Here is a 16,245-nt window from a genome sequence, read left to right on the forward strand (position 1 = left end):
CAAGTAGTTAGTGATTGAACTGGGTGAATATTGGAAATGGCCCATATTAAAGAGGTTATTTTTGTTTTTGTTTTTGTTTTTGTGGTACGCGGGCCTCTCACTGTTGTGGCCTCTCCCGTTGTGGAGCACAGGCTCCGGACGTGCAGGCTCAGTGGCCATGGCTCACAGGCCTAGCCGCTCCGCAGCATGCGGGACCTTCCCGGTCCAGGGCACAAACCCGTGTCCCCTGCATCGGCAGGAGGACTCTCAACCACTGCACCACCAGGGAAGCCCTAAAGAGGTTATTTTTAATGCTAAATATTTACTTATCAATATTGCAGGATGGGTACAAGCACAGGCTCTGAAGCCAAGCTACCAGGGTTTAGGGTTGCCAGATTTAGGAAATAAAAATACAGGGCACCTAGTTAAATTTGAACTTAAGACAAACAACAAATAATTTTTTAGTAAAAGTGTGTCCCAAATATTGCACGTGTGCATGTACATGTCGCAAGTATACATGGTTTGTTTTTTTGCTGAATCATTGGAAACAAGTTACAGACACAACACTTCACCCCTAAATATCTCAGTGTTCCTTATAGAGATAGCTTTCATATCATAATACCATCATCACATCTAAGAAAATGACTAATTCTATATCTCATATTCAGTTCATACTCAAATTTCCCCATTTGTCCTGAACTGTTATTATCAGGGAAGGGCATGGATTCTGGAGATGAAGAAAAGTGGAAGGAGTTCCTCCTCAATTTCCCGTTTCATAAAATCAGGAGAAGACTAGTACCTACCTGGTAAGCGGATTAAACAAAGGCCCAGGGCACAGCCGGTGGCATGTAATGAGCCCCCAATAAATGTTAGCTATTATTATCACTTGTTATTGTTCATACTGTTGTTGCTACTGTCCTCGGAAGCAGCCCCAGGACTTCCCCTCAAAGCCCTCAGAAGGGGAGAAGTGGGCCTGGTGGAGGATCCCAGGTCAACCTACCCCCGCAGGCCCCCTGTGGATTGTGACGTCTGCCCACCAGGGGTCTGGCCGGAAATCCCCCTTCCTGTTGCAGATAAGCCTGGCGCAGCCCAGCTGACCCCAGGCTCTCCTCCCCCACCACCTCCCCTGTCACAGGATCTAAAAAACAGCCAAAGCTACCATGAAGGCGGATGGCCATCTCTGGGGGCAGAGGGGAGTGGGGCAGGGGTGACACAGCTCGGCCCCGCCTCAGCCCCTGCAACTCGACCCCCGCTGCGACCCCCAGCTCTGACGTCTTGGAAAATTCCCTCCTGCCCAGGCCCCCGGGGGGAGGGGGTGCATGGTATGAAATGGGGCTGAGACCCCCGGCTGAGGGCAGAGGGACCTGCCAGAGGTGAGCTGTGAACTGGGGACTGGAAGTCTGGGTGTCTGGGGGCCTGGATTCCTGGGTCTGGGTGTCTGGGGGCCCTTAACTCCTGGTCTGAGAGAAAAGGACACTGGAGGCCAACAATCCAGGGTCCTGGGGAAGGAGGGAGCAGAGGCCCGGACTCCTCTGTCTGAGCGAAGCAAGGGATGGGGCTCAGACTCCAGGGTCCCTAAGTGTCACCAGCTCACCCTGGGCCCTTTTTTTTTTTCTGACCCAGAATATTCACAGCGAGCAGCCATGGATTTGTGGAACTGGGATGGAGCATCAGCACAGGAAGTGCCCCTGGGGAGCAGGCTGTCAGGTCTGGGTAGGCTGCTGGGGCTGAGACAATGTGTGTGGGGAGGGTGCTCAGGTGGGCGCCTCCACTGACCCTGACGGGGCTCTAACCTTCTTGCCTGCAGAAGGAGCTGAACTCGACTTCTATTTCCCTGAACTGGCACTCCAAGGGGACGCGCTGACAGCGGAGACAGGTTGGAAAAGTGTCTGCGGGCTGGGACCCCTGAGCGCTGGGGAAGGTGAGACGCTGGCTTCTAAGTCTAAGGGAGGAAGGGGGCGTGCCTGGACTCCTGGGGTTGAACGGGGAGAGGGGTGTGGGCTTGAACTCCAGAGGTTGAAGGAGGAGGGGCCCAGACAGCCTCCTGAGTCCCAGGTCTGAGTGAGTAGGGGCCGGGGGTAATAACTCTCAGTCCCTGACAAATAAAGACCATTGGGTTGAGTGGCTGAGGGGAGTCTCTAGTCATTGTGCACACCATCCCCTAAACTCTGCTACGTCCTATCCCTCTCAGGGCTCCCACAGCCGGACTGGGGCTCCGCATTACCGTACCCAGAAGCTCCATGGGGGGCGGGTGAGTGTGTGCGGAGAGGTGGGGGGAGGAGGGGACTGGGGTCCTCCATTGTGACTTAGGTTTAGACTCCCGGATCTTTGAGGGGGAACGGGGATAGGACGGGGGACGCCTGTGCCCTTAAGGTGGCATGACCGAGATCCTGGAGCGTGGGGCCCCAGGCGCCAGGGCTGCGAGCTTCGACCCCTAGAACCCCCGAGGGGGCCAGGGATCGGGACACCTGGGCTCCTCTCACTTGGGGTCCGTTCGTCCTCACAGAACCCGCCCCTCAGGCTCTTCCGTGGTCGGGAGACTGGACAGACTTGCCGTGCACCGGCTCGGTCCCTTGGAGCCCCGTCTCCCAGGCCCTGGGTCCCGCCCTCTGGGCTGGCTCTGAAGGGGCAGCCGCCCAGAACTGCGCCACCTCGGCGGGAAGTGCCAACTCATGGTCGGGCGCCCAGGTCGCCGCCAGCTCCACCAGCTGGGACTATTCTGTTGGCCCGGACGGCGCCACCTATTGGGGCAAGAACCTCGGCGGGGAGCCGCCCGCCGACTCTACCATTTCGTGGGGCGGGCCTGCGGAATCGGACTATACCATCTCCTGGGACTCGGGGCTGCATACGGACTGCACCACCTCTTCGAAGGAGTACCAGACTTCAGATCTCACCACTTCTTCCGAACCGAGCCAGCAGTCGGACCGCGCAACCTTGGCTTGTTACCCCAAAGCTAACCACCGAGGTGAGGTCCGAGACACTTTGTCCCAAGGGAGCGAAGCCGGAGTCTAGTGAGGCGGGGCCTAGGCGCCAAAGGGGGCGGGACCGGGAAACTGGCGGGGCTCGAGAGAGGAGGGGGCGGTGGCCCTCCTGTTGGGTCCCCAGGGAGGAGAGGACTAAGACACGGGTAGTCTTCCCGAGAGCAAGGGAGGAGGACCTAGGCTCCTGCATTAGGCAAGAGGAAAGAGATGAGGATATGGATCCCTGGGTCTCCAAGATGGGGCAGCCAAACTCCTAAATCTCCAAGATGGGGGCCCCCATGCCTGGGTCCCCAAGGCCAACTCTTAGGTCCCTTAGACGGAGGAATCCGGACTCGGTCCCCGAGGAGGAGGGGATCCGGATTCCTGGGTCATCGAAGCGACATGATCTGGGGCCAGGAAACCTGAGTATTCACTTGCCTCCACCCCGCAGGTCCCATTCAGCTGTGGCAGTTCCTCCTGGAGCTACTCCACGACGGGGCGCGTAGCAGCTGCATCCGCTGGACGGGCAATAGCCGCGAGTTCCAACTCTGCGACCCCAAAGAGGTGGGGCAGCCTCCCAGACCCGCTTAGTCCCGCCTGGGTCTCCCTGTGTTCAGTTTAGCCCCACCAGCACTTCGCCTAGTGCTAGGCCCCGCCCTCAGCCTCGCCCTCAACTCCGCCCCGCTCCGCCGGGCCTAACCCCCACGCTGACAGACCAGAACCCCAACCCCGCCCCACCCATCTATTGTCAAGCCCCTCCTACTCCCCACCTCTCCCGCCCCCTCAGACTAAGCCCGGCCTCCGCCCTAGGTGGCGCGGCTGTGGGGCGAGCGCAAGAGGAAGCCCGGCATGAATTACGAGAAGCTGAGCCGAGGTCTGCGCTACTACTACCGCCGCGACATCGTGCGCAAGAGCGGGGGGCGCAAGTACACGTACCGCTTCGGGGGCCGCGTGCCTGGCCTAGTCTATCCCGACTGCGTGGAGAGCGGACAGGGAGCAACGACTCAATAAAAATACACGGTCAAGCATTGTTGTGCGTGCTGTTTGCATCCTTCCCACTGATACTAACTACGTCTGTTAGCGAGCCTGTGTGCACCAGCACACCCACATCGCCTCCACAGCCCCGTGTGATCCCGAAACACACCGGGGGACCTACCGTGTGCTCACTGTGTCGTGGGACACACAGAGGAATCAGAGAGTCCCCACTGGGCCTGCCTCCCGTGTGCCTGTCCTGTACTGGGACTTGCACAAGAATCAGACCCAATCACTAACTTTCGAGTTTATTTACTGTCCCCACCTTGAAGAGAGGACTCAGACTCCAAAAAGGGCTTACTGTGTGACCTCCCAGTGCTAGGAACCATCAAGGAATTAGACCTAGTGCTTAACGCCCCAAAGCCATCTACTCTGTTTCCCCACTCCAAGCTGGGGGCCATAGAACTGAGACCCCAAGGAGAGCCTACCCTGTTCTAGGAACTACTGAGCCTCTAAAGAGAGCCTACTGAGTGGTCCCCTTATGGGCCATGCTGGGAACTCAGCAGTGACCAAGACAACCCTGGACCTTGCCCATAGGAAGCTCACAGTCCAGTGGGGAGACAGACCCATCACCAGCCAGGGACAGCCCAGAGTGGTCAGGGCTGGGATGGGGAAACCCTAGGGGGTAGAGGGGGACCAAAAAGAGGGATCCTGCCCTAGCCTGAGGTGGGGGCAGGGGGGTGGTCAGGGAAAATTTCCTGGAGAAGAGAATAGCTGATTTGAAAAGTCGGGTAGGCAAAGAATGTCCCAGTCAGAGAAATAGAGTAATCGAAGGCCTGGAGGTAGATCTCACAGCACTGTTCAATGAACTAAAATATCAGCATGGCTGGAGAGGGGACCACGGCTCAGTTCACAAAGCTCCAGTTGGAACTGCCTATGTGGACCATGGTAAGGGGCCTGGACTTTGTCCTGAGGGCACAGGGGAGCCAGGGAGGGGGTTAAGCAGGGAAGGGCTTTGGGCTTTAGGAAGATCTCATTGAAGGGGGTGGATGCAGGCATGTAAACAGGCAGTTCCACAAATAATTACAACGCTGATGAACACAGAATGCATAAGAGGCCCCCAACCCAGTTAGGCCTGGACACTGCACCCAGCACAGTATGTGAGAAGCTTTGGAGGCCAGGCTGAGGGGAGGGGCAAAAGCAGGTCTCTTTCACAGCTTCCTCTTCCAGTCCCCGGAAGCCCCCTTTATTCACACAAGAAATTCACTCATTCCACAAATATTTATAGAGTACCTATACTATGTGCCAGAAACAGTTTTAAGTGCTAGAGAAACAATGGTGAATGAGACAAAACTTGCTCCTTTATGATGCTTCTATTATATATTGAGGGAGACAAAAAAAGATAAACAATAAAAGGAAGGATACAGTATGTCAGAAGATAAGTGCTTTGGAGAAATAAAGTAGGGAAGAAACTGACAAGACAGCAATTTTAAATATTTGGACTGAGAAGGACTCATTGATAAGGTGACATTTTAACAAAGGCCTGCAGGACATGATGGAGGGAGCCAACTGCAAGAAGAGCATTCCAGGCCAAGGGGACAGCAAGTGCCAAGGCCCTTACGGGGAAGCCAGCCTGCACGTTTATGGAACTGCTAAGGAGGCCAGTGTGCCTGGAACCGCAGCAGTTAAGAGAAGGAGATAAGAGTATAAAAGGGGGCCAAACCGTGTAGGTCATTCGCAAGGATTTTGTCAGGGTAAGCATTCAATAAATAATTCTTGCACGAATAAGAGCATTTCCGCTAGGATATTTTTCCCATGCCCACTCTCTAGCCAGCCCCAAGACCCAGACTCCTTTCTCCTGGTAAACACAGAGAGACGACCATGCTGCGCCCACAGGTTGCACAGCCATAGCTCCGTGCGGTTCCAAGTGCCACGCAAGCTTACGATTGGGCCGGGATTGAGGATGAACAGGCATTCAGCCCAATAGGAAGGTTGGACTTCGCTCGCATGGGCGTGGCCTGAACCGCTCCAGGGACGGCGCTCTAGCCGTGCGGAAGGCTGCCCAGTGCGCTGCCTCGTCCCGCTTCCGGCCGGTCTTCGTTCCGCTTCCGGTCCGACGCTGGCGTCATTGCTAAGGGTCACATTGAGCTTCCAGTGGCTTCAGGAGCATCTTTCGGTGAGTGTGGGGGCTTCGGGGGCCCTGGAACCTCAGCCTGGGGAACTGTGGAGCCCGACCCTTGCTTCCCGGAGAACGAGATAAGGTTTCCGGCCGGCGGCGGCTGACCTCCAGGAGCCCTGGGGTCCTGTTCAGTTAGGAATCGTAGCTGACGATTATTTAGTTCTTCGATGCCAGGAACATTCCAAGCGATTTATATTGCTTCATGTAATCCTCCCTCCAGCCCTATGAGGTAGGGCCTGCGATTATCCCTTTTTGACTGGCAGGCAACTGGGGATCAGATATTATGCAGTTTAGCCAGCGACCAGGACTGCAGTGCTCTTAGTCACCAGGCCGCAGGCGTCCCTCCCCCCACGACCCCCGACCCCCCAGGCTTGCCTAGGCCGCGGCCTGGCTTCCTGGTGTCTGGCCCCTCCTCTCCCTTGGACGTTGGAGGGGCTGCAGCGTCATCCGCAGTCCACCCTCCCTCCCGAAAGCGGGTGGAGATCGCTTCCAAAACAACTCTTCCGACCGCGTCTGTGTCCCAGCGGCTGGTGTTCACATCACCCCGCTCCCGGAAAGACTCTCCTCCGGTGCCCCAGATCCTTACCGCTACCCTGGGTCGCTTGAATTTATTACTGGTCTGCTTCTGTGTAATCCCACGACTCCTCGAATAATCTGATAGGCAGTTTCTCTCGGATTCCCTGATGAAAACAGTGTGTCACCACATAAGAGAGATTACAGCACAGGTTTTTAACCTTGGGTCCACAGAATCTGTAGAATTCAAGGGGTGCTAGTACTTGAATGGGGGGAAATTTACATCTGTACTTCTGCTAGTTTCTAGTTAAAATGTAGCATTTCCTTCAGTTAAGAATGGAGGCAATAGCCCTAGTAGTATTGGCATCATCTGTGACTTTGTCAGCAATCAAAATCATAGGTCATCTTACAGACCATTATGGTTGCAGATTTCACAACATATCATTTTCAGGCATGATTGTTTTGAAATTGTGGTAGTTAATAAATCCTCAGCTACAAGTAACTGGTTTTCTTTGTGATCCTATGCAATTTTTAAATGCATTCTTAAGTTTTTATTTATTTATTTTCTTTTTGGCTGCGTCGGGTCTTAGTTGCGGCACACGGGATCTTCGTTGAGGTGCGCAGGCTCCTCTCTCTAGTTGTGGCGTGCTGGCTTAGTTGCCCCCGGGGCAGGTGGGATCTTAGTTCCCCGACCAGGGATCGAACCCCCGTCCCCTGCATTGGAAGGCGGATTCTTAAGCACTGGACCACCAGGGAAGTCCCCTTTAAATGCATTTAAACATATTCTGAGAAAGGGCTCATTTAGACCCCTGAGGAGTTCATGGCATCAGTAGACATTAAGAACCTCTGCAGTGTAGGTTAAGTTAGGAGTGCCGCTCCACCACATGTGTGCTGAATGACCTTGGGAAGTCGCTTAAACTCCCTGTCTCTTGTCTGTGAAGCAGTGATAGTAATAGTTTCTGCCTTTTAGAGTGACTGTAGGAATAAAGCTTCCTTGCTTATAGTAAGCACTCAGTGAATGTCAGCTGGTGTTATGTTGGGACAAATAAAGCCTGATTTTACCAAGGAGTTGACTCCCCCAGACACCCTGCTGTGACTTCCACCCTTAATGTGTTCTTGCCCTGCCTTCGCCTCCGTGTGTACTGAGAGGGAGGGGCGTTGGCTTGTTGCTCACCGGGCCTGGGTGGACCGACAGCCCCTTGCCAGCCCCAGAACCTGTGCCAGCACCCATTCTCTGCCTCCAGGAGTCAGCACTATGGCAGAGGATATCAAGACCAAAATCAAGAACTACCAGACTGCTCCTTTTGACAGCCGCTTCCCCAACCAGAACCAGACGAGGAACTGCTGGCAGAACTACCTGGGTGAGCAGGACATGGGGGGGGCAGGGGGCGCGGGGCGCAGTGTTGACCTTCCCCTGGTCGCACACCTCAAGTCGCTTGCCTCTTGGCTCCTCGCAGGGCCTGTGCCCCTCATCACCACCTGTGCTTGAGATCTGGCCCAGGGTCACAAACTTTGGTTCCCACAGTGGTTTTTTTTCCCCCCGAGATGTGTGTGTGTGTATTTATGGACTGTGACATACGTACAGGAAGTACATAAAACATAATGTACAGCTAAATGAATAATTCTAAAGTGCATCCGCCATGTAACTATAATCTGGATAGAAAACTAGATACTGCCAGCCGTCTGGGCTCCCATGCCTACTGCACGCCCTGTCTTGAAAACAACACTCTACTCTCCCCAGGAGAGATGTAACCCCACAGACTCAGGGCAGTCACACTTTGGTTTTATCACCGCTGTGAGGTTTGCCTCTTTGCGATCTTTATAAATACTGTATGTGTTGTCTTACGTTTGGATGTCTTCATTCAACAGTTTTGAAGATTCGTCTATGCTGTGGCATGTGTTTTGCTCATTTTTATTGCTGTACAGTTTTCCACATTTTATTCGTGGACACTTGCATGGTTTCCAGTTTGGGGCTCTTATGAATGGTGCTGCTATAAACATGCTTATAAATGTAATTTGATGTCCACGTGAATGCTTTTCTCTCTAGGGAGTGTGCCCAGGCATGTAATACTTGGAGTAATTTTTGAATTAATTTCCTACTATTAAAAACCAGATTATCCCCCTCCCGTCTTCTTCTCCAGGATGCCAGCATCTTAGCATCGAGACCACCGTCCCCTTCCCCTGCCCTGGTTCTGGACTTCCATAATCCCCACACACACCTCTCAGGTTGCCTTATTATTCCTGACCCCAGAGTTTTCAAGTAGAACTGTCGTTCTTTAGGGGTTGCAGAATCAGCTTAGCGAGGTGTGTCTAGCCCTTATGAGTACTACACTCGTAAGGGTGTGCTTTCTTTGTGAAACTTGGGAGTAGGGGGGATTTGTGTAACTGGTTGTGAAGTAAAAACGATTTCTGTGAATGTTGATCAAAAATGTGTTCCAGCCCTTGGTCTGGGCTGACCCTGATCCCCATTCTTCACAGACTTCCACCGCTGTGAGAAGGCAATGACTGCTAAAGGGGGTGACGTCTCCGTGTGTGAATGGTACCGGCGTGTGTACAAGTCCCTCTGCCCCATATCCTGGGTATGTGCCTCCTCCTGGGGCCCTTGGGGTGCTGGGGTGGGGGTGGGGTCCTAGCAGAGGGGCGTGTGATGACTTCATGGGAGCTCATCTGTGAGAGGCAAAGGGAGGACAAGGCATCACACTGGCCATGGATGTGGCCTTTTCTTCTTCCTAGAATCACCTCCCTTTCCTCCTTTCGCCGGTTCTCTCAACCAGCCAGGCTCTCAGCCAAGGCAACCAGATCTGTCTCACCCAGACACTCTGCAAGTAAATGCCCTGTCCCTGTGGAGCTCACCATCTTTTGGAATCCTGTCCTTTTTTCATATGAGCATTTCCAAATATACATAAAAGTAGAGAGAATAATTCAGTGACCCCCCCAAATATACCCATCACCCAAACTGAATAGTTTCAAGATTTCTCCACATTTCCTCCATTTCCTTTTCTTTTTCCTCTTTCCTTTGCTGAAGTATTTTGAAGCAAATCCCAGACATGTCATTTCACCCCTACCTACTTCCGCATGCATTTCTAAAAAACAGGGATGCAATAAGGCAGTCCTTTTAGGCCTGATCTGACCAGACCCGTCGTTACTATTTAATATTCTGCCATACCCTCTTTTTTTAAATAAAAGATTTATTGCATCAAGTCAAAGACCCCATCGACTACAAGAAACACTGAGAGATGTTGAAATCTTTTTTTTTTAATGCCAGAAATGGATGTAACAAGCATGCTATTTTCAGAGATGTTAAAATGAAAAAAATCGTATGTCTTAAAATCAAAATATGATATTATTACAAAACTAATAGTGCTCATTTTAAAAAATAAAACAGTACAGTACAGAGCAGTACAGTAAAATGAAAAGTAGACGTCAACTTTCGCTCCCCAGTCCCCCTCCCCTGAGGTAACTACTGTTAACCGATTCATCTTTCTCTATATACATTTATCATACATAAGCCTGTGGAACTTTCTGTGTATGCATGGGTCATACTATATAGTCTGTTCTGTGACTTATCAGTGTGTCTTGAGCCTTTTTTATGACAGTGCGTATAGATCTACCTCATTCATTTTTGTTTTTTTCTTTTCTTTTTAAAAATTTTTTGGCTGTGCTGCACAGCATGTGAGATCTTAGTTCCCCAACCAGGGATCGAACCTGCGCTCCCTGCAGTGGAAGCGTGGAGTCTCAACCACTGGCCCGCCAGGGAGGTCCTTACCTTACAAATGCTTTTATTTAACTGGTCCCCTTTGGTGGAGATTGTGTTCTAATTTTGATGTACATCTTTGGGGCTTGTTTCTTGAGAACAGATTGCCTTAATGCACTCTTCCTCAGCTTGCTTGGTTTGCCTCCCACCTCTGTGGCCACAGTCTCAAGTGTCTGAGTACCCTCTCCCCTCCCAGGATTTCTCCTTGTCCCTGCGTGATCTTGGGTACCATGACATCATGATCCCATAATATCTGCCCTCCAGCCTCAGGGCCTGCATTAGGTGAGTGCTGGACAGGGTGCTAGGAAACATGCTTCCAGTCCCGGTGCTGCCCCACACCCCAGCCTTTGGGACCTGGGCCCGCCCTTACCTGGGGAGCGTTAGAGTCTGTGGTTCCTCCCCTCGGGTGCCTGCTGTCTCTGCCTTCTGAGGGCTGGATGTGAACACACCCTTTATACCCAGCAGCCCTGGCTTCTTTATTCCAGAAATTTGGTGAAGTAAAAATAAATGTTTTGTTATTGCTATTGTTCGTTTTTGTTTTTTTATAAGCAATATAACCACTTCACAGAAACTTAAGAAATAGAGGAAGGGGCAAAAAATTGTTTCTCATCCTCCTGACCTGGCTGATAATACTGTAACATCTTCCAGGTGTTTCCTGTGTATTTTTAAAAATTAGTCTCTAATCCCAGTATGTGTATTTGGGGAGGAGTGGGGCTGGGAGTCCAGCACTTATCCTATATGAGCATTTAAAACATTTTTTCCAATCATTTTTTCTTTTCTTTTTCTTTCTTTTTTTTCCCCCCCACATCGCGAGGCTCTCAGGATCTCAGTTACCTGACCAGGGATTGAACCCGGGCCACAGCAGTGAAAGCTCTGAATCCTAACCCGTAGGCCACCAAGGAACTCCCTTTTATTTTCCCATTTTAAAAAATCTTTAGTTTCTTCATAAAAAATACAGTAAACCTTCAAAGTGAAACTATTATAATGTAAAAAGTGAAAAACTCCTAAGTCACCCCCTTCTGAGTCCAAAGTTAACTTCCCTTAGAAATTTGGTATAAATCTTCCACTTCCTTTTCTAATGTGTGAGTAGGTGTTGGTGTATGTTTATATACTTTTTTCTTTTTAATTTATTTTGTTTTATTTATCTTTGGCTGCGTTGGGTCTTCGTTGCTGCAGGTGGGCTTTCTCTAGTTGCAGCGAGCAGGGCTGCTCTTCGTTGTGGTGCACGGGCTTCTCATTGCGGTGGTTTCCCTTGTTGCGGAGCATGAGCTCTAGGCAAACGGACTCAGTAGTTGTGGCTCACGGGCTCTAGAGCACAGGCTCAGTTGTTGTGGCGCATGGGCTTAGTTGCTCTGCGGCATGTGGGATCTTCCCGGACCAGGGATCAAACCCATGTCCCCTGCATTGGCAGGCGGATTCTTAACCACTGCGCCACCAGGGAAGTCCCTATGTACTTTTTAAATATAGATATGGATCATACTGTAGATACTGTTTATCCTTGGCTTTTTTACTTGCATTGTTTGCCTATTTTCATGTCAGTACAACCTGCTCAATTATTGGGTAGCCATTGTCTTTAATAGTTAAAAAATAGTCCCTTCCCCTTTAGCTGGACTCAGTCTTTTTTCACTATTTTAAATGATACTGCAGTGTACAGTTCCACTGCAGGAAATGTTTTGCCTTCTATTTGAATGGTTTCCTTAGTTTCCTTTCCATGAAGTGGGATTATTGGACAAAGACTAATTTGCCAGAGGATCAGACCAGCCTGATCCTTTAACTTAAGAGGGATGGGGAGTGGAAGGTAGTACTAAGTGTTGGTGGTTCTATAGATTGGTCCAATCACTTTTTTAAAAATTTATTTATTTTTGGTTGCATTGGGTCTTTGTTGCTGTGCGCGGGCTTTCTCTAGTTGTGGCAAGCGGGAGCTACTCTTCGTTGCAGCACGTGGGCTTCTCATTGTGGTGGCTTCTCTTATTGTGGAGCACGGGCTCTAGGTGCGTGGGCTTCAGTAGTTGTGGCATGTGGGCTCAGTAGTTGTGGCTGGCGCACTCCAGAGCGCAGGCTCAGTAGTTGTGGCGCACGGGCTTTGCTGCTCTGCGGCATGTGGGATCTTCCTGGACCAGGGCTCGAACCTGTATCCCCTGCATTGGCAGGCGGGTTCTTAACCACTGCGCCACCAGGGAAGCCCAGGTCCAATCACTGTTAAGGTCAATCCTGAGACAGGATCTTTCAAAATGAAAAAAATCATACTCTAGATGTGGCAGTTTCACATCTACACATCCTATAAAAATGTTTGTGTACAAGGACAACCATTGCAGAGTTGTTTGTAATGGGGAACGTTCAGAAACAAGTTATATATGAAGGTATATTCATCTTGATCTATGTGACAGAATACAGAAAGAGCTCTAAGACTCATGGAAAAAGCAAGTTGCAGGACAATCTGTATAGTATGGGGGGAAAAAATCTGTATAGTATGGCCCAATTTAAGTAAAGAGTATTTGTGATGTGTGGTGTATGTGTGTAAATAAAATAGGCACTTGCTATGGGCCGGCTACTTTGTAAGTGCTTTATAACATATAAGGGCAAACGTGCTTAAAAAAAAAAAAGATAGGTACTATTATCAGTATCCGCATTTTACAAAATTGGAAACTGAGGCCCTGAAAGGTTGAGTAATTTGCATGAGGAAATTACAGCTAGGAAGCGATGGAGCAGGGATTCAGTCTGTCTTCCTTATCCGTGCGTTTATCCATTGCCTCTAATGTACAGCATGTAAATGTGAATGTGTGTGTATATATAAAAATAAATGTGCTCTGACTGCCTGTAAGAGGGTCCACAAGTTGCAGAGTGTTACTTCGGGAGAGTGTTAGCAGTTCGATATGGGCCTGTCCATCGTTTTGACCTTTTTGCACTCGATTGTGCATTTGATCGTTAGAGATGCCTTCCTGCTGGAGCATAGATAGCCTCATTTTTATTCACAGCTGCCCAGTATTCCTTCTTTCTTCTGTTCTGACAGACATCATTGAGGGTTGACTCTGGGGTTCCTGAAGCAGGGCCTGGTCATACTTTTGAAGGTCTTTACACACATCTCCCCACAGACAGCTCTGCAGTGAGTCTGCCTGTTATTATTCCTCCACCACCACCCCACCCCTCGCCCCACCCCTTGTCCCCTCAGTGGGTCAGTTCACGTTAGCTCGTTCAGCACAGTGATTCTTGTCCTTCTGGGTCACTACTGGTTCCCCGGCTCCTGGCACATAGCAGGTCCTGGGGTTACTTGTTGACTGAACAGGTAGGCAAAGTGGGGAAGACAAAGACGTTCACCCATCTGGTTTCCCTGTGGAGGAAGGGAGTAACACTGGCTGTCTTTCCACAGGTGTCAGCCTGGGACGACCGCCGGGCAGAAGGCACGTTTCCTGGGAAGATCTGAACTGGCTCCACCCCACCTTCTCTGTCCTCCGTCCTTCTCCCCAGGGTGGTGAAGGGGGACCTGGGTACATAGTGATCCCCACCCTGGGGTCCTGAATCATGGCTTAACTAATAATAAATACTCGTTGGAAGAGTGTAAGGCTGTGTATGTGTAAAAGAGCTGGATGATGGGGCCAGAAGCTGGGGCGGAATTAGTACCTTGACCAGTAAGAGAGACTGAATTCAGGGTAGTTTTTTTTTTCCTTTTTTTAAATTTTTCTTTTAATAAACTTTGACCACCTCTTCTTTACCAGACAGTAGAGTGAGTGATTATACAAAAGAGCCTCATGTTCCTGTATGTGCTAAAATTTATCTGTATGTTCTCCTTTATTATCTGTATAATTTTTAAAAACTTATGTTTTGAACCACATGAAAATAGTATAATAAAAACTCCTATGTACTCATCACCCAGCTTCAACAATTATCAACAAGTGAACACCCCTCTCCCTCTAGGTTATTTTATTTTATTTTATTTTTACTTATTTATTTATTTGGCCACACCACGTGGCTTGTGGGATCTTAGTTCCCCAACCAGGGATTGAACCCGAGCCCTTGGCAGTGAAAGTGCTGAGTCCCAACCACTGGACCACCAAGGAATTACCCCTCGAGGTAATTTTAAAGCAAATACTGGAGATCATATTTTATCCAGAAATAAGTAAGTATATGTATCTCTTCAAGATACAGGTTTACTTTTAAACATAATCATATAATTACATCTAAAAGTTAATACATTCTTAATATCTAATAAGCAGTCTTCTGTGCAATTTCTCCCTATTTTCTAGGCCTCCTCTTAATCATGTTGATCATGGTGACAATTGGAAGTCATTTAAGTAGGCCAAGTTAAGAAATGTTCTTTCTTGATGTCCCCAAAGGAATTGCCACACAATAACAGTACAGAATATCATCCACCGCAAACTTGTCAACAGGGAACTCCTGACACAGTGTGACCAGCTAGAGTACCATGTTGTGGCCAAATTGGTGTTTCCTCAAGACCGCTCAGATGGTTGTGTAACAAACTTATCTGAAGTATGTTCAAAAGAGCAGAGAGATGATTCTTGTACTGAGGGAAAATGGCCCTAGGGAGGGCTCTTCTGAAATGGCCGCCCATGAGGAGGGGCGCTGTAAAAGGGAGCCTAGTGCATGCTTAGGGGCTTTGAGGGACTGTAGAAGCTTCTGGCATGTGTCAGGAATAGGAAAGAAACATGGTGAAAATTTCAAATGAAACAGGAAGTCCAGTGAAAAGGTATAGGACTTCCTTTGACCCCAGTCACCCAGTCCTGCCCAGGGGCTGCCACCATTAGCAGTTACAGAGATAGCCTGTACATCTAGAAGCATTTATCTTGTCTATTTGATTTGATATGGTTCTCCCATTTCCTCTTTGCTCTCCCACTGCTCGTTTGCTCATGCAGTTCCTCCCACACTGACCTCTTCATTGTGACAGGAACCCTGTGAGCCAATGAGAAGGTCAGCGCACCAGGCTCGCTCCAGCCTCAAGGCCTGTGCAACTTCTGCTTGCTCTGTCTGCGAGGCTTAGCCACACAGCTCACTCCCTCCTTCGTTCAGCTATTCCCCAAATGAAACTTAGTGTGCCCTTCCCTGGCCACTCGACCTACCAATTCGACTCCATACACACACTTTGCAGCCCTCACCCCTTTGGTTTCTTAAGTATTTACACTAATATTCCTGTATTTTATTTATTCATCCTTGATAATTGTTCCCCCACCACTAGAATGTAATTTCTGTGAGGACAGGGATTTAAAAAAATATATATATGTATGTATGTATATATATATATATATATATATTCCCTCTTTTATCATTTTATTATGAAAATTTTCAAGCATACAGAAAAAGTGGACAAATAGTACAATAATTGCCCTTATACCCACCACCTAGTTTTAACAGTTGTTACTGTTATGTCATATCTACTTTGTATATGTGTACATGTAATTTTTCCTGAATCATTTAAAAGTGCTTTCCAAACATGCTGACAACTTCACTCATAAGTACGTAAGCATGTATCTTTCAAAAATGCCATGTTTCTTCACTACAGTTGTCACTCCTAAGAAAAACTAACACGAATTGCCTAACGTCTCATATTCATATTTCTCAAATCATACCCCAAAATCTTTTTTCTGTTTTTTTTTTTAATTTATTTTTTATTTATTTATTTTTGGCTGTGTTGGGGTCTTCGTTGCTGCGCGCGGGCTTTCTCTAGTTACGGTGAGCGGGGACTACTCTTCATTGTGGTGAGCAGGCTTCTCATTGCAGTGGCTTCTCTTGTTGCGGAGCACGGGCTCTAGGCGCGTGGGCTTCAGTAGTTGTGGGTCGCGGGCCCTAGAGCGCAGGCTCAGTAGTTGTGGTGCAGGGGCTTAGTTGCTCTGTGACATGTGGGATCTTCCCGGACCAGGGATCAAACCCTTGTCCCC

At 49.5% G+C, this 16,245-nt stretch overlaps 2 protein-coding genes across 2 annotated transcripts; both read left to right on the plus strand.

Annotated features, from left to right (window-relative positions):
• Positions 1-1,188: 1,188 nt before the first annotated feature.
• On the plus strand, positions 1,189-3,954 carry ETV2 (ETS variant transcription factor 2). Its single transcript, XM_024734023.1, is given in 6 exon segments — positions 1,189-1,739; positions 1,741-1,866; positions 2,122-2,230; positions 2,486-2,944; positions 3,391-3,503; positions 3,750-3,954. Coding segments are annotated over 6 exon segments (1,125 nt in total). The 5' UTR covers positions 1,189-1,622; the 3' UTR covers positions 3,951-3,954.
• Positions 3,955-5,946: 1,992 nt separating this feature from the next.
• Positions 5,947-14,066, plus strand: COX6B1 (cytochrome c oxidase subunit 6B1). The gene is made up of 4 exons (XM_024734007.1): positions 5,947-6,087; positions 7,848-7,964; positions 9,082-9,182; positions 13,725-14,066. The coding sequence occupies exons 2-4, from the start codon at positions 7,859-7,861 to the stop codon at positions 13,776-13,778; spliced, it is 261 nt and encodes an 86-aa protein (XP_024589775.1). The 5' UTR covers positions 5,947-6,087; positions 7,848-7,858; the 3' UTR covers positions 13,779-14,066.
• Positions 14,067-16,245: the final 2,179 nt, after the last annotated feature.

Source organism: Neophocaena asiaeorientalis, unplaced genomic scaffold (genome assembly GCF_003031525.2).
Source record: "Neophocaena asiaeorientalis asiaeorientalis breed wild unplaced genomic scaffold, Neophocaena_asiaeorientalis_V1.1 scaffold280, whole genome shotgun sequence".
In the NCBI taxonomy this organism is placed as follows: Eukaryota; Metazoa; Chordata; class Mammalia; order Artiodactyla; family Phocoenidae; genus Neophocaena; species Neophocaena asiaeorientalis.